The sequence below is a fragment of the Ptychodera flava genome, chromosome 13 (genome assembly GCF_041260155.1).
Source record: "Ptychodera flava strain L36383 chromosome 13, AS_Pfla_20210202, whole genome shotgun sequence".
Classification (NCBI taxonomy): domain Eukaryota; kingdom Metazoa; phylum Hemichordata; class Enteropneusta; family Ptychoderidae; genus Ptychodera; species Ptychodera flava.
Window position 1 is genome coordinate 33,198,548 of NC_091940.1, and position 14,455 is coordinate 33,213,002.

At 38.0% G+C, this 14,455-nt stretch overlaps 1 protein-coding gene across 2 annotated transcripts; it reads left to right on the forward strand.

The window, feature by feature from the left end:
• The first annotated feature begins 881 nt into the window (after positions 1-881).
• On the forward strand, positions 882-13,987 carry LOC139148214 (ribosome biogenesis protein bop1-like). 2 transcript variants are annotated; one of them, XM_070719528.1, is made up of 13 exons: positions 882-1,032; positions 2,605-2,742; positions 3,041-3,230; positions 3,858-4,009; positions 4,502-4,721; positions 6,857-7,069; positions 8,181-8,342; positions 8,878-9,028; positions 9,425-9,741; positions 10,814-10,999; positions 11,541-11,643; positions 12,097-12,289; positions 13,494-13,987. In XM_070719528.1, exons 3-13 carry the CDS (start codon positions 3,069-3,071, stop codon positions 13,645-13,647), a joined length of 2,013 nt encoding a protein of 670 aa, XP_070575629.1. In that variant the 5' UTR covers positions 882-1,032; positions 2,605-2,742; positions 3,041-3,068; the 3' UTR covers positions 13,648-13,987. The 2 variants fall into 2 exon arrangements, with proteins under 2 accessions (XP_070575629.1, XP_070575630.1); XM_070719529.1 differs by lacking the exon at positions 882-1,032 and adding an exon at positions 1,568-1,794.
• Positions 13,988-14,455: the final 468 nt, after the last annotated feature.

A 14,455-nucleotide genomic window follows, 5' to 3' on the forward strand; every position in this document is an offset into this window, starting at 1 on the left:
TCCAATTACATCTCCTGATATGCCGTAGCCAAATCTGATGTGCACAGTATCTGAGAGGGCTTTTTCTTTCAATGTTGAAACTATAAAGCACAGCTATGATGACAAAACTGCCTTTTGCCAACTATGATTTTTAGTCATGAAAAACACCTTTTACTTGAAAACCTGAGATATGAAGTAAAGTAGTTGCATCAGTGAGAAATATAGACTTGTCATTTTTCTCTTTCTAAAATATGTCACTGTATCAGATGTATTCTGAAATATTAGTGCATCTTCCTATTGAATTCTCATGGAGAACAAAAAAGTATCAGGAATTTATTGTGCTTTTCATATGAACTGCAGATTTTATAATAATTAGTACACTTTACAAACTTTCAATTTATAAACATCCCAATATCTCTGATATATATGTCTGATATATTGAAGTTATGCCATGGAAGGGCATGCTGAAAAATATATATCTGTAGATAAAAATTACATGAGGTTGCACCAAAAAATGTGTCTGAATGATAAAATTCGTGGTTGGTACAATGTATTTTAGGTAAGTATGAGCCTGCGTTGTAATTCAAAAACACACTGGCCCTCCCAATGAGCATTTTCAAAAACATGGTGATCCCATTACCAAAGTCAAAAACAGAGTGAACTAACCCCCACCCCAACCCAATTGACCAGTCCCTAGATTCTATTAATGACCAAAGGAACATGGGCAATCACATTCTGTGTGCTCAAGAAAGATTAGACTGTACGGAAAGTTCAACGAGAACGAATGATATCATTTTGAAACTGTGCACAGCTGGTGTTCGCCCGACCGTCGACGTCGGCCCATGCCGTGCCCAGTGGGATAGCACTGGGCAGCGCTCGGTCGGCTGTGAATCGCGCCCCCAGTGTCGCGGTGACAGTAAGGTGGAATCCGAACTATATGAATCCGAATAGTCGGAATCTAAAAACATTACTTCTCGGAACAAAATGGCGACACGCAGCAAAAGGAAAGCAGGACCACAGAAACAAGAAAGTATTGAAAGTAACGATCTAAAGGTAAGCGGCAGTTGATAACGAAAGAAGAGATTTGCTACTGCCAAACATATTTCAATGATTTGGTGTAAGTTTCATATCACCACTGAAGCTTTCAAAGTTTGGCAACTTGCTCAACTTGGATCGTAACCACGTGTACCAGTGTACTGCGTAGTGTACAGTGCATCGAGTATGAATGCTGGTGTGGTCTGTCACACGCCGATACGTTACCGTAACCACAGGCGTGCTGTTTTCTGGGTAGTTTCTATAAGTGTAGTGTATTCTACGTTTCGACGTTCTCTTCCGTAGCCTAATCACCAAGGTAAGAAACAGAATTATCTGGCCTGCCAAGAAAACTGCACGTTCTAGTCGAAAAATAAACACAAATCCTTCATTGAGTTACCAGTTAGATGCGGAAGGATCTCGGCTGTCCAAAAAACACACTCATGTCACGATAAAATGAAAACTTTCGAAGAAATCTGCCGCGTTTTGACAACATCGGCGTTTCTGATGGCCACCGTTGTAATAACGCAACTCATTAATATAATGGACGGTGTCTGCACATAGAAAGTGGTGCATCTCAGTCTGATGCCGTTGATGGCGTTGCTCACGGACCAATCAGCGATGCGGACGGCGTACAATTATGATAATGAGTTGCGTTATTACAACGTTGGACGCCAGGAATGCCTAGTTTGTCAAAACACGGCAGATTTCTCCTGAAGTTGTCATTTTATCGTGACATGAGTGTGTTTTTTGGACAGCCGAGATCCTTCCGCATCTAACTAGGTAACTCAATGAAGGATTTGTGCTTATTTTTCGACTAGAACGTGCAGTTTTCTTGGCAGGCCGGATAATTCTGTTTCTTACCTTGGTGATTAGGCTACGGAAGAGAACGTCGAAACGTAGAATAAACTACACTTATAGAAACTACCCAGAAAACAGCACGCCTGTGCCGTAACCACGTGTACCAGTGTACTGTGTAGTGTACAGTGTATCGAGTATGAATGCTGGTGTGGTCTGTCACACGCCGATACGTTACATGGGTGGTTCTTTAAAGCTGTCCCAGCAAATTTTGTTTAACACTGTAAGCATGGAGGTAGCACGCTGTGTGTCCTCCTTGCTGTAAGGTACGTTGTATCCCGGCATCAGTCGCACGCCGCAAGCGGACTTATCTGACGAGCCTGTACAGCCTCCAAGAGTTCACTTCACACTGGCCCTATCACAACCTACTCTGCCAATTTGCAACATCACGTACCTTGTTCAGGTAGTGCATCATGTGAAATCAGTCGGCACTATCCACTATTGTCCTCGCACTAGATCCCTTTTTCTTTGCAATATTTTTATACCTGCCCCTTCATGTGTATCAAAATTGCTACATGAACTCTCATGTGTTTTGTGGTTGATTTTAAACGACAGACTTGATTCTTAGGTCAGGCACAATTTTGTCACCTATCAATGCTTGTGTGTACTTGTTGTTACCAAAAAATGAGGAAGCTGTCTCATATTTGCTTTAAGTCTTTGAAAATATACATATTTTGTTTTTTTCTAGCTTTTAGATTTATGTAAACTCTATCAAACTGTTGTTTATTGTAACAGCTTGAAAACTTAATTTTGCAAAATGAAGAAGATGACAGTGAAGACAATTCAGAAAGTGAAGATAGTTACTTCTCAGGTCTGGAGGAATCTGATGATCCGACAGTGTCAGATTCTGATGATGAAGATGATGTAGAAGAGGTAACAATTTATATTTCGTGCAAATGATTATCAAGAATCCAAGTGTTACACCACTTTAAAATAGGAATGATAGTGTTTATATTGAACATTTCAAGTTGCCACCAAAACATTTCTGACATCTCTTTCAGAGGTACTAACCATTTGCAAGCTGTTGTGTCAAAATTACATTAGGTATGGTGCCAGCCACTGAAACAATTTTGAGGCCAAGAATTACTTAGTGCAATTACAAATAAGAGCATAAGATTAAGAGAAATCCCTTTTTTCCTTATTAAACTCATCCTGTGTGTGCTGACAACAGGCAGAAAATAAGAATTCATCAGATAAGGATGATGAGAAGGATAGTGATGGGAATGACGATGAAGATAAAGAAGAGGAAGACAAGGAAACGGAAAAAAGCATCAAAACAGAGCAAAGAAGAAACAGAAGGTGAAGATACAAAAGAGAAAGATGAAAAGGATGAATATGAATACGACTCATCCGATGAAGAGGTAAATTTGTTAAAAAATATTAACACATTCTCAGATTTTTGTTGGTAATTCTCTAATATAGATTTTCAAACCCCATAATTGTGTAATAAGTGATATTCAGTTCAAAATTTTAATGTTATCATTCTTGATGGAGCAACTTTTCCAATGAAATAAAAATTCAAGCAAAAATTATCTTTTCCTGTATATACATGTAACAGGCATGGTGCTACCACTCCCAGAAAAATCGACTGAAAGAACGGGCAATTTTCAGTTTCAGTTTTGATGATAATTACTTCCAGTGAAAATAAACTCAGAAGCAATATGCCACATCATTCTAAGAATTATGTGATCTTAAGACTGTGTTATTTCCACTATTCCTGCTGATGGCATATTCCCCTGCTCCAGCCCATGCAGGCATTGCATTGCAATTTATCTGTAATTTTGTAGTTGTAATACTTTTTAGTCAACCATAAAAAAATTAAACATTTCCCTTCATTATACTTTCAAACTAGTTGCCAGTACAATGTTAGAAAGATGGCTCAATTCTATTTTATCCCCTCTCTAAATTTTTTCTTACTGAAATAAAACATGAACAAAACTTGTAATGTCAGGCCTTGCCATAACAGTCAATTTTTTGAAATCTGTTAGGATATCCGGAATACAGTGGGGAATATTCCAATGCAGTGGTACAATGACTATCCACATATAGGATATGACCTCGACGGAAAGCAAATATTGCAGCCTGCCAGGGGAGATGAGTTGGATGATTTCCTAAATAAAATGGAAAATCCAGATTACTGGTGAGTCAAAGTTCATTTTATGCTGCAGTTCTTATCATAAGTTAAAGTAGAATGTGTCTCAGGGACAGATATTGGACTCTCAAACTTTTACAATATTCTTTTCTGATTTACCACTTATGGGGATTCATTTTGAAGTAAGAGTAAGAAAACTTTCACCATCTTAGTTGTTTGAAAATCAAAAATTTTATTCTTCTCCATAGAGTTAACACTGGAATGGCAGCCATTTTGAATTTCAAATATTGGTAAATCTTGGGTAATTTGTTTCTCTAGTACCAAAATTTGAATGGTGACCCCCAATTTTTTATTCTTGATTTTGAAAGTGAATGGTTGAAAGATTCCTTGAGGAAAGTTTGAGCAAAAGTTTAAGTCTTTCACTTTTGTGGCGCATACTACCCTTCAAATGAGTGAAAAGTGGTATGGAGCCAAAACATATTTTCACCTATTTTATTTTCACTGGCTATTACATTCACCACATGCACTCCCCTTGCACAGGAAAACTGTAAAGGACAAGATGACGGGTAAAAACGTCGTGCTTACAGATGAAGAAATTGACATCATCGAGCGCATGGAGAAAGGCCGATACCCTGATAAGAATTATGATCCGTATGAACCGTATGTAGATACATTTACAAGTGAAACCATGATACATCCGGTCACGAGGAGACCAACAGACAAACGAAGTTTCATTCCTTCGTTACTTGAAAAGGAAAAGGTAAAGAAAACAAAATCATTTCAAGATGACATTTCCCCAGGTGCCATTCAACTGTGCAATAAACAGATAATCAGATAATAGTTGTAGAATTATCTTAAAATGCTTATGAGAATTATGCCAAGTTTGAGCAAAGCTATCCACAGTCTTAGGACAGAAGCTGCTTGTGGGCGTTAATAATGCTGTTTGTTGTTCAGGTTACAAGTTTGTTTCCAAATACTGCATGCACGCAGAATCAGACACTGCTTCGTCAATGTTCAATGTGTCGCTGTTGTTACAGCTTGTACTCTGAGTCATAAATATGTCTTCTAGTATTCATTGTTATCACCTACAGGTACTCAGTTTTATTTTCATCATTCTCAAAGGAGCAGTTGCCAAAAGGGAAATCTGTAAAGCAGACAAATATTTATTTCTGCATATTAATGAGAAAACAATGACGTCAGTTGTAACAGCCCTATTTGGCTATTCTAGGAGCAGGTCAAACTTGATTTTGAGCTACTATAGACTATAGTCTATAGAAGCTATTGGGATGGGTATTCGTCCGGCGTCCGTCGTCAGTCTGTATGTATGTATGTCCGTTTGTGAGGCGTCCGTCCACTCAAATATCTTGAGAACCGCAGTACTTACTGATTTGATATTTGTTGTGTAGATGAAAAATATGATTTTGAGAAACTTTTTTTTTTAATTTTTTGATATTGTTGAAAATAGGCAAATTAATGCCAAAAAAGGTGTTTTTGGTAAAAAATCTTCTTCATAACCGCTGGTCAGACAGCTTTGTTGTTTGGTATACAGATCCCTAGGGATAACCCAACTTAGATTTGTTCAAATTGTGATGAAATATGCAAATGTGTATTTTTAAGGAATTTTTTTGTCATTTTTGGTCAAAGTTTGACTTACATTGTATGTAATTCTTGTACTGTATAAACCCTATCAATTCACCCAGAAAAAAAATAATCAATATGATTTTAAATAATTGAATTAATTAGGAAATCATCAAAGCCAAAATAATTTTAGTGTGGAATTATCAGAAAGTTCAACTTTTTTTGACAGTTCATAGTGAATGGAGGATTAAAACATGTAAAGGCAACTTTCCTGAATCCCAACTTTGATATATTCTGAACCACCATTTATGTTATCTAAAAGAAATTGCTCATAATAGTTTGTCGTGATAGGGTGGTCAAATAAATAGAGATAGAGAAAGTTCTAATTTCCATTTATGGTTGACTTGGTAAGGATAAAAAAGATTACTTTTTGAGGAAAAAAATAGAGTGGTCAATTAAAAGAGTGGTCAAAGTGATAGGGTTTTTATGGTAAAGCTGGGCTGTAAGATTCCTTATGTGCTATTTATAGCAATTATGCAATCTGTGTAAACAGTGCAATGAAAGTGTAACATGATTCCTTATAATGCCTTTGATGACCTTGAACTTCTTAAGTTTCAAACATTTGTCTCTTCAGTGTGCATTCTCTGAGTACGTACAGTCTCAACTTATTCAACAGAACTTACTTACAATGTTAATTTGAAAGTTAAAATGTGCTTGGTTAATAGGATGAAAATACTGATAATAAAAGATAACCAGCTCAAGATTCTTTATAACCTGACAGATATGCTGTTTTTTTTATGACGTAAATCTTGATTTAAGCAAGTCTTGTTTACTTTAATTAGAATGTAATTAACTCTCGTTTATTTGCTATTATAGACTAATATAGTCTGATGAAATATGCAAATCTGTATTTTTACGGAATTTTTTTCCATTTTTGGTCAGGCCATCCTGAAATGAGCTATCAAAGATATCCACCTTCTTCATCAATACATGTGTCACAAAAGGTTATTCTCTACATACCACAGCAGAGCTCTGTCAACTGTTGGGTCGCTTGTTTTTTCAAAACCGCTGGTCAGACAGCTTTAATATTTGGTTTACATGTCCCTAGGATGACCTTAGTGAGATAATTTCATACAGTCAGGAAATACTTAATTTTGTATCCATGTCTATAGTAGCTTCAGGGACTTTGGCCCTATGTTTAGTTGCACAGTAAACAAGCAACAGAAACATCACTGTAGTGAAGGGTAGTCTGACATAAGACTGTCTGTGGGTCTAATCAGTTCCATATTTAACCTTTCAACTCTGACCTCTGTATAGGTAAGCAGACTTGTACATGCCATCCGAATGGGTTGGCTGAAACCCAGTAAAAAGGAAGGTGAGAAACCAGAGTTCTACCTCCTGTGGGAAAATGATGACCAGGCTGCCATCAGTAAAAGAGCTAATATGCACATTCCGGCACCAAAGCCAAAGCTTCCAGGACATGGGGAGTCTTACAACCCGCCTCCTGAATATCTACCAACAGAAGAAGAGGTGAGAGGTCATTGTAGATTCATCTATTTCCTCTGATTGGATAAGTAATCAATTCGGTGGTCAATATAGATATTCTGTCTTCTGATTGGCTGAGTACTTAGGTCAACATTCATTATGGTTATACTGTTGTCTGATTGGTCAATAATACTCAAGTCAACAGTGAAAAATATCAGCAGTCATGGCAAACACAAAATTATGTTCAAGTAGTTCAGTACAATAACTGTCTACCCCATAACCTTGATATATGTGAAATTCCAGTGTCTGTTGATATTACAATGCATTGTTGTACTTTTGATTTGTAAAAATACCAATCTGCCACGTGCTTGTAGAGGTAATGGCTAGATCAAGCGAAAACTTCATCCAATGACGTTTTTGAATGAATTATTCAAGAGAAACTTCTAATGTGACTTTGTAATACTATATGTTTCAGCAAGAATAACCATGAAAAATGGGCAATGTTATGAGTTGAAGGTGCTGTCACCTTGACAGGTGTTTGCACTTTCAGTCTGTGATTCTTAAAGGAGAAACTCTTCATCTTAGGAGGCTAGCCCACAAGAATACACATGACACCACTGTGTTTGAAACCCACAAAGACGTTCACATTTACATTCCCTTTGCGTTTTCTTTTGTACAGTTGTACATTGATAGCACTGTGAATTTTCTAAGGTCACCGCAAGCCATTTTGTCAGTCATATTCTATCACAAATTTTACAGAGAAAGTTGTGTAATTTTCAACCTTTTTTTCAGAAAGAAATATTTGGAATTCATTCAAGGTTTATTTTCATGGCACGATACACCAAACTGTACCAGCTTATAGAATACTAGAAATTGGAACTTTCACAGGGGTGTTTTGCAGTAAATGGCCACCTCTTAGCTCCAGTAACCAACTGAATGCTAATGCCTTAAGCTTCCCTTGAACCTGCTCACCCCCATATTTCTTTTGAACAGGTCTACACTCACCATTGATCACAATGGGGTCAAGCCACACCGTGGTGATGAAAAGGGTTAAACTTGTGGTATTGCATTTGAATGCAGCAGACTTCATAGTAGCCTAGCCAGTGTCATCTCTCCTTTCCATAAATTTAAATTTAACGGACATTTCCACCAACAGGCATTGGTGTGGAAAGAGCAAGACCCTGAAGACCGGAAAGTTAGCGTACTACCCCGGAAGTACGACTGTCTCCGGAGAGTCCCGGCTTATTCGCAGTACATTAGAGAACAGTTTGAGAGATGTCTGGATTTGTACTTGTGTCCAAGACAACGCAAAATGAGAGTTAGTGTTACAGTTTTTTTGAAGATAATACTTTCATTATTTTTGGGATAAAACCAGTACGTATTCTCTTCCTGTGTACCAGTATGGTTAAATACAAAGATTTGGCCTTGCTAGCACACTGCATTGTGTTTCGTATGCAGTGTTATTGTAAACAAATGAATTCTAGTCAAGATTACAGTTGAGTCATGTACAGCAAAGTGGATCATTACACATATACAGACTGTGCTGATGAATTGAACCCCAGGCATTTTGACATGCCCCTGTACTTGCAAACAGGAGAACAAAAATACTGGAAAATGCACAAAAGTTACCGCAAAGTAGCCTCAAATATCTGCATCTATACACACATACAAGAAGTCTATAAATCAATTATTTCCATCAAAAAATTTTGTCGCAGAGAAAATTTCTCGTAGAGCTTCTCTGAGTAGGAATAGCTGACTAATGGTAAATCATGTAATCTTGTGGTATAGAAACATTGCTGCGCCCTGTAAATGACTTTACCGGGCAATTATGACATCATTCTTCCATTCTGTAGGTGCAAGTCAATCCAGAGGACCTCATTCCCAAACTCCCCAAACCCATGGAATTGCAGCCTTTCCCGACGACACAGGCACTGGTTTACAAAGGACATGAGAATTTAGTGAGAACAATCAGTGTTGATCCTTCCGGACAGTGGCTTGCCTCGGGTGAGTTCCACAAACCACTATCAATCTTTGTCAAACTTCATAATAAATCAAATGCTGTATCCTTGCTCTTGTTTGTAGTCAAGGCATTCCAAGACTGTGAAATTGTATCATGTCTAGTTATGCCTCACTAGCATGGGCAGTGAGCAAAAAATACCTTTTGCATTGCACTAGTGCATAGCTATGTTACAGGGACACAGCCTTGATATCTGTAAAATAATTAAGAGAATTTTATATTTTCAAACACATCATAGTATGGCATAAACAGACTCATGTACGTACACACGTTTGATACAGCTTACCATAGTGGATGAGTGAAAGTATAACAGTAGACAGTATTCTGTCACATTATTATAGGTTTTACATATTCTTTCCCTTCCTGTCTGTCTATGAATCCAGGTTCTGATGACAACATGGTCAAATTATGGGAGGTTGTGTCTGGGAGATGTCTACAAACCATCCCGGTGAACGGACCAGTCCAATGTGTGGCGTGGTGCCCTAATGCATCGCTCACACTCTTAGCAGTAGCTGTTGAAAACTCTGTCCACATTCATAACACTTGCCTTGGCGATAAAGTGCTCATCACAGCAACAGACAATGTCATCAATAGCTATGAAGCGCCTGAAGAGGAAAGTGCTAAAAAGTTGGTCAACTGGCAGGCTCTAGAGGGCGATCAATTAGATGCTGGGCTTCGACTGACAATACAACACCCTAAGGTCAGTAGGTTTGTTGTGTGTGCAGTCTGCTTCTATGAACCACTATACTTCATTCAAGACTGTGGTCGCTGAAACTACAGTTGTTGGTATTCCCTTTATAAGTTTGATATTATTACTTCAGTGACAAATTATGTCTCAGCAACTTTTGAAAAAATTTCGATCTAGTCATCCAACATTTAAGATTACATGTGTATCATTTTGTCCATGTAAATACTATCATTTAGTCGAGTCTTTCATGAAAAGTTTTAATAAAACAAGATCATATTTTGCACCTTCAAGCTGGTCACCCTCTTTCTCAAATGGAGTGGTCTAGTTTTGCCATGAGAACAATGGGTCGTACAAAACTGTCTCGGTGAAAGGGCTAAGCTGTATAATTGGTGGATTATGATCTTGCATCACAAATCAGTTCTCATTCATATTACAGAGTTTTCAAACTTGAGATTCTGTTTCAAGTTTTATTTCTCCAGCATATATTCCCTCTTATTCGCTTTGCCCAATCCTTGAGCAGTTTAGGATGAGAATCCATCTCTTGTCCTGATTTTGGTTTCCAAGTCAATACAGTACAAACAAACACAAACAAATGGAAGTATGCATTTTACTGCAGACAGAATGTAGCAGACCTTACAATAGCTTACACCAGCCAAATGGTCAGTTCCCTGTGTGCCAAGGACTGATCTGTAAAAGTAGTTTTGGTCCCCTAAAACTTGTGTTTCGTGAACGATATACCTCCCATAGCATTCATAGCCGATTTCTAGCAGGACAATAGCCTTAAGTGATTTACTTCAGGGTGATGCGAATGATGTAATATTTCATGGTTGGAGTGGTTTTACAGTCAAATGAAGTTTTATTCTTTTGACACAAAAAAAAGCACAACGCCAGATGAACATGTAAGTTTGGGGGGACTGAAAATTCAGATATATCACAGGCAAGGCATGTTTTACACAGCCATTTTGACTTACTTTGAAATTAGACTTGCCTGTAGTGTACATGACTTTAAAACTTACAGCACGAGAGTGACTACCTGCAGTGTCCTACAAACCAATCTCTTGTCCTCTCTACTCCCCACACACAGCCAGTGAAACAGGTGACTTGGCATGGGCGAGGTGACTACCTGGCCACTGTTCAGCCTCTAGGGGGCAGTGCTCAAGTACTGATACACCAGCTCAGCACCAGGAGGACACAGAATCCATTCCGCAAGCCAAAAGGTTTGGTTCAGTGCGTGCTGTTCCATCCCACAAGGCCATTCTTCTTTGTCGCAGTAAGTAGGGTTTTATGCTTGAAAATCGCCAAATAAGCTGAATGCAACCAGACATATAATTTATTGAACGTTTACCAAATTTGCCCAATGCTGTTTTCAATGTTGGCATTGTTATGTGTTCAGTGTACCATTTCTTGAAATTACCAAGTTTTGTATAGTTCCTTGTCTTATATCTAAGTGAAAAAAAATGAGCATTTAATAATTGATAAGCTGTTTCTAACCTAAACTCTTTTGTCTTTTGTATATTATTCAACATGATTCACAGTATATCTGACTTAATGTTTGGCGTTGTGTAACCAATTTTTAAGGTCCATAATGAATGACATCCTACCAGTTTGTTGACCTCCACCACTTTCCTGCCCTCCAACAGTTGTTTGCATTCGAGTTATTTGTTGACAACAGTGAAATTGCGTGAATTTTAACAGGAGAGAGACTAATATCTATGGATATCCATTCCAATCTGCAGTGTGGCAGGTCGCTGATTTATACATTCACTTGATTCAGGCACATTCAATCTGACTGTTTCAAATTTTGTATTCAGACTCAGAAATTTGTTAGAGTGTACAACCTCCTGAAGCAAGAACTGACCAAGAAGCTGTTAACCAACGCCAAATGGGTGTCAAGCATAGCTGTACATCCTGGAGGTAAGTTGTCCACTGTCAGTGGTTAGGTTATACCGTCTGAAAACCACCCAGCATTAAACATTTGACATACTCCATGATCTTCAAAATAAGCCTCCACAAGAAGTAGACCAAAAAAGTATTGTAAAAGTTTTAGAGTTTGAATACGTGTATTGAATAGATGTATGTGTCCATGAGGCACAGCTGACCATAATGGCTGTATCTGTGAAGCCTTTTCAGCCAGTTTCATCCATCACTATCAAGGTCAAGTTGAATAAAATGCAGCAAGGCTGAACATGGCTTTTGGCCTGACCATGTGAAGAGGCCTAAAATATTTTGCAGTCTTCTGTGTACTGGGATTTAATGCAGATTGTGAATTACTCAACCTTAAAAAGAGGCTTGATAAAAAAATCAGGCATACAAGAGAAGCAAATAACGGTTGGTATGGTTACTGATTTAAGTATCCGTTTCTAACAGGTGACAACCTATTAGTGGGAAGCTATGATGCTAGGTTGAGTTGGTTTGATATGGATCTATCTACAAAGCCCTACCAGACATTACGACATCATCGGAGAGCCGTCCGCCAAGCATGCTACCACCGTTGCTACCCGTTGTTTGCCTCAGCGTCAGATGATGGTACTGTTATTGTTTGCCACGGAATGGTGTACAGGTGAGTTCAGTGACCTTACGTGCAAGAATTGTCAAATGATATGACCACAGTGTGTCTTTACATCTGGTACCCTGTTTGTATGTGTAGTAATTTGTACAAAACATTTCAGCTGAATTTGAAGATACTACTTCAGCACAATCTATTGTAACAATTCAGTAAAGAATTCAGTGAATATATGTGGCTGTTACAGAATATCTTAATCAAAACTGGCAGACTTATGACCAACTACAGTACAAGGTTCTAAGGCCATTGAAGAGTTTTGAGAATAGCCAGATGTGATATATCTTGTACGTGTTGACTGGGAATTAATTTCTTATCTGTGCTGCAATAGTTCATCAAAAACCATTTCCATCACAATTGCATGTTACTGTATTTGTGAAAGTTGGCTGTATCATGCATATAAATGCATTGTCATCAGTCTCAATTGATGTCATGGCATATACTCAATTGATGTCATGGCATATACTCAATGAATGTCATGGCAAATACTCAATGAATGTCATGGCAAATACTCAATTATGCTCAGGGTAGATACTCAATTGATGTCATGGTATATACTCAATAGATGTCATGGCATATACTGAATTATTCTCATGGCATATACTCAAGTTATTTAGGATGGCACATCAAGGTGAAATTGGTCCATATAAATGTGTGGCGTTGACACTGATAGACTTACAAGATGTGTAAATGTCCAGATGTTTTGGAATAGACCACCCTACTGCAACTCATATGCAAGGCCAGTAATTTTTGTCTGTGAGAGGTTATTTGCATGCCATTTTGTAATTACTTCAGATCTTTAATACTGTACAAAGGTCTGTCCAAACCCTCAAACAATCTTTTTGCCCACTTAGATAACCCCTACACAACAAACTACATGGGATTTATGTTTATTTGTTTACCTCTGGCATAGACCAGACGAAATCTACTGGCAGTGTCATATAGTGCACGATTTTAGGCCAGTTAGTCTCTGCATAGATGATAACTCATAAGTTAATTTGCATATTCAACAATGCAAATTAAAATATTTTGCATAAATGAATACATTTAATGTAGAAACTCAGCACCAGATGGGTAATGTTTCTCATGTTACCATAGAAATGACATTGTCCAGACTGTTCCAGTGCAAATCAGTGCAACAATGTCAATTATGTCATCGTTCAAATACGTTTCAATCAATACCCACTATCTCCTCTGTTCGCAGTGATCTGCTCCAGAACCCTCTCATTGTTCCTGTCAAGATTCTCCGAGGACATGAAGTTCGGAATGACCTTGGCGTGCTTGACTGCCAATTCCACCCGACGCAGCCCTGGCTCTTCTCCAGTGCGGCAGATTGCACCATCAGGCTGTTCACGTAACGGATGTACGAGAGAGCAAGTTCAGGGCTTTTTTTTTCCATAAAGTCATCTGTACAAAACTATTGACAAAATGAACATTTTCACTAACAATGCTGTAGTTATGGTTATTCCAATTGTGGTCATTGGTGACTACTCGGTCACTGAAGAAATATTCTGCAATACCTACAATAACACATGCTACAAGACCTTTATGCACATTGTCTGACCATCACCCATTTTCTCTTCCCTTTTATCTGAATCATGGGTAAACTTCCCTGAGATATATGTTCTTGTCATGAATTTTGTGCCTGAGTAATCATGTCTTTTCCAGTGAATAAAAAATGTATTATTTAAAGCACAACTTTGTATCAGTGTTATTGAGATCAAATCAATGTCTGAATCAAAGAATCGTATCTTATCCTTGTAAACTGGAACATTAAGCGTGGCATGGAGATGCATGTAATTTTTTAGTAACTTTGTCACTTAAAACACCAACAGCTTATTGACACATAGAAAAAAATTACTGAAAAAGAGTATTGAAAGTCACAATAACTTGAGTGTGAACAAGGCTAATACTATACGCAGAGAAAGCGTTATGGATAATATCTGGCAGTCATCGATATGGTACTTTCACTTCAAACGCACGAGGGCGCTGTACTCTATGGCTGGTCTTCAAAAGCAAACTCGATCGACAATTCGCCAAGTGTATGGCGGTACTGTGATTTGACGTAAAAATGCCATTTTCAGACTGAATAAAGTTTGAAAGAGTCAAATCATACAGCGTTGATCTCGACAATAAATCATATACTCTCTACCCCTGCCAACAATA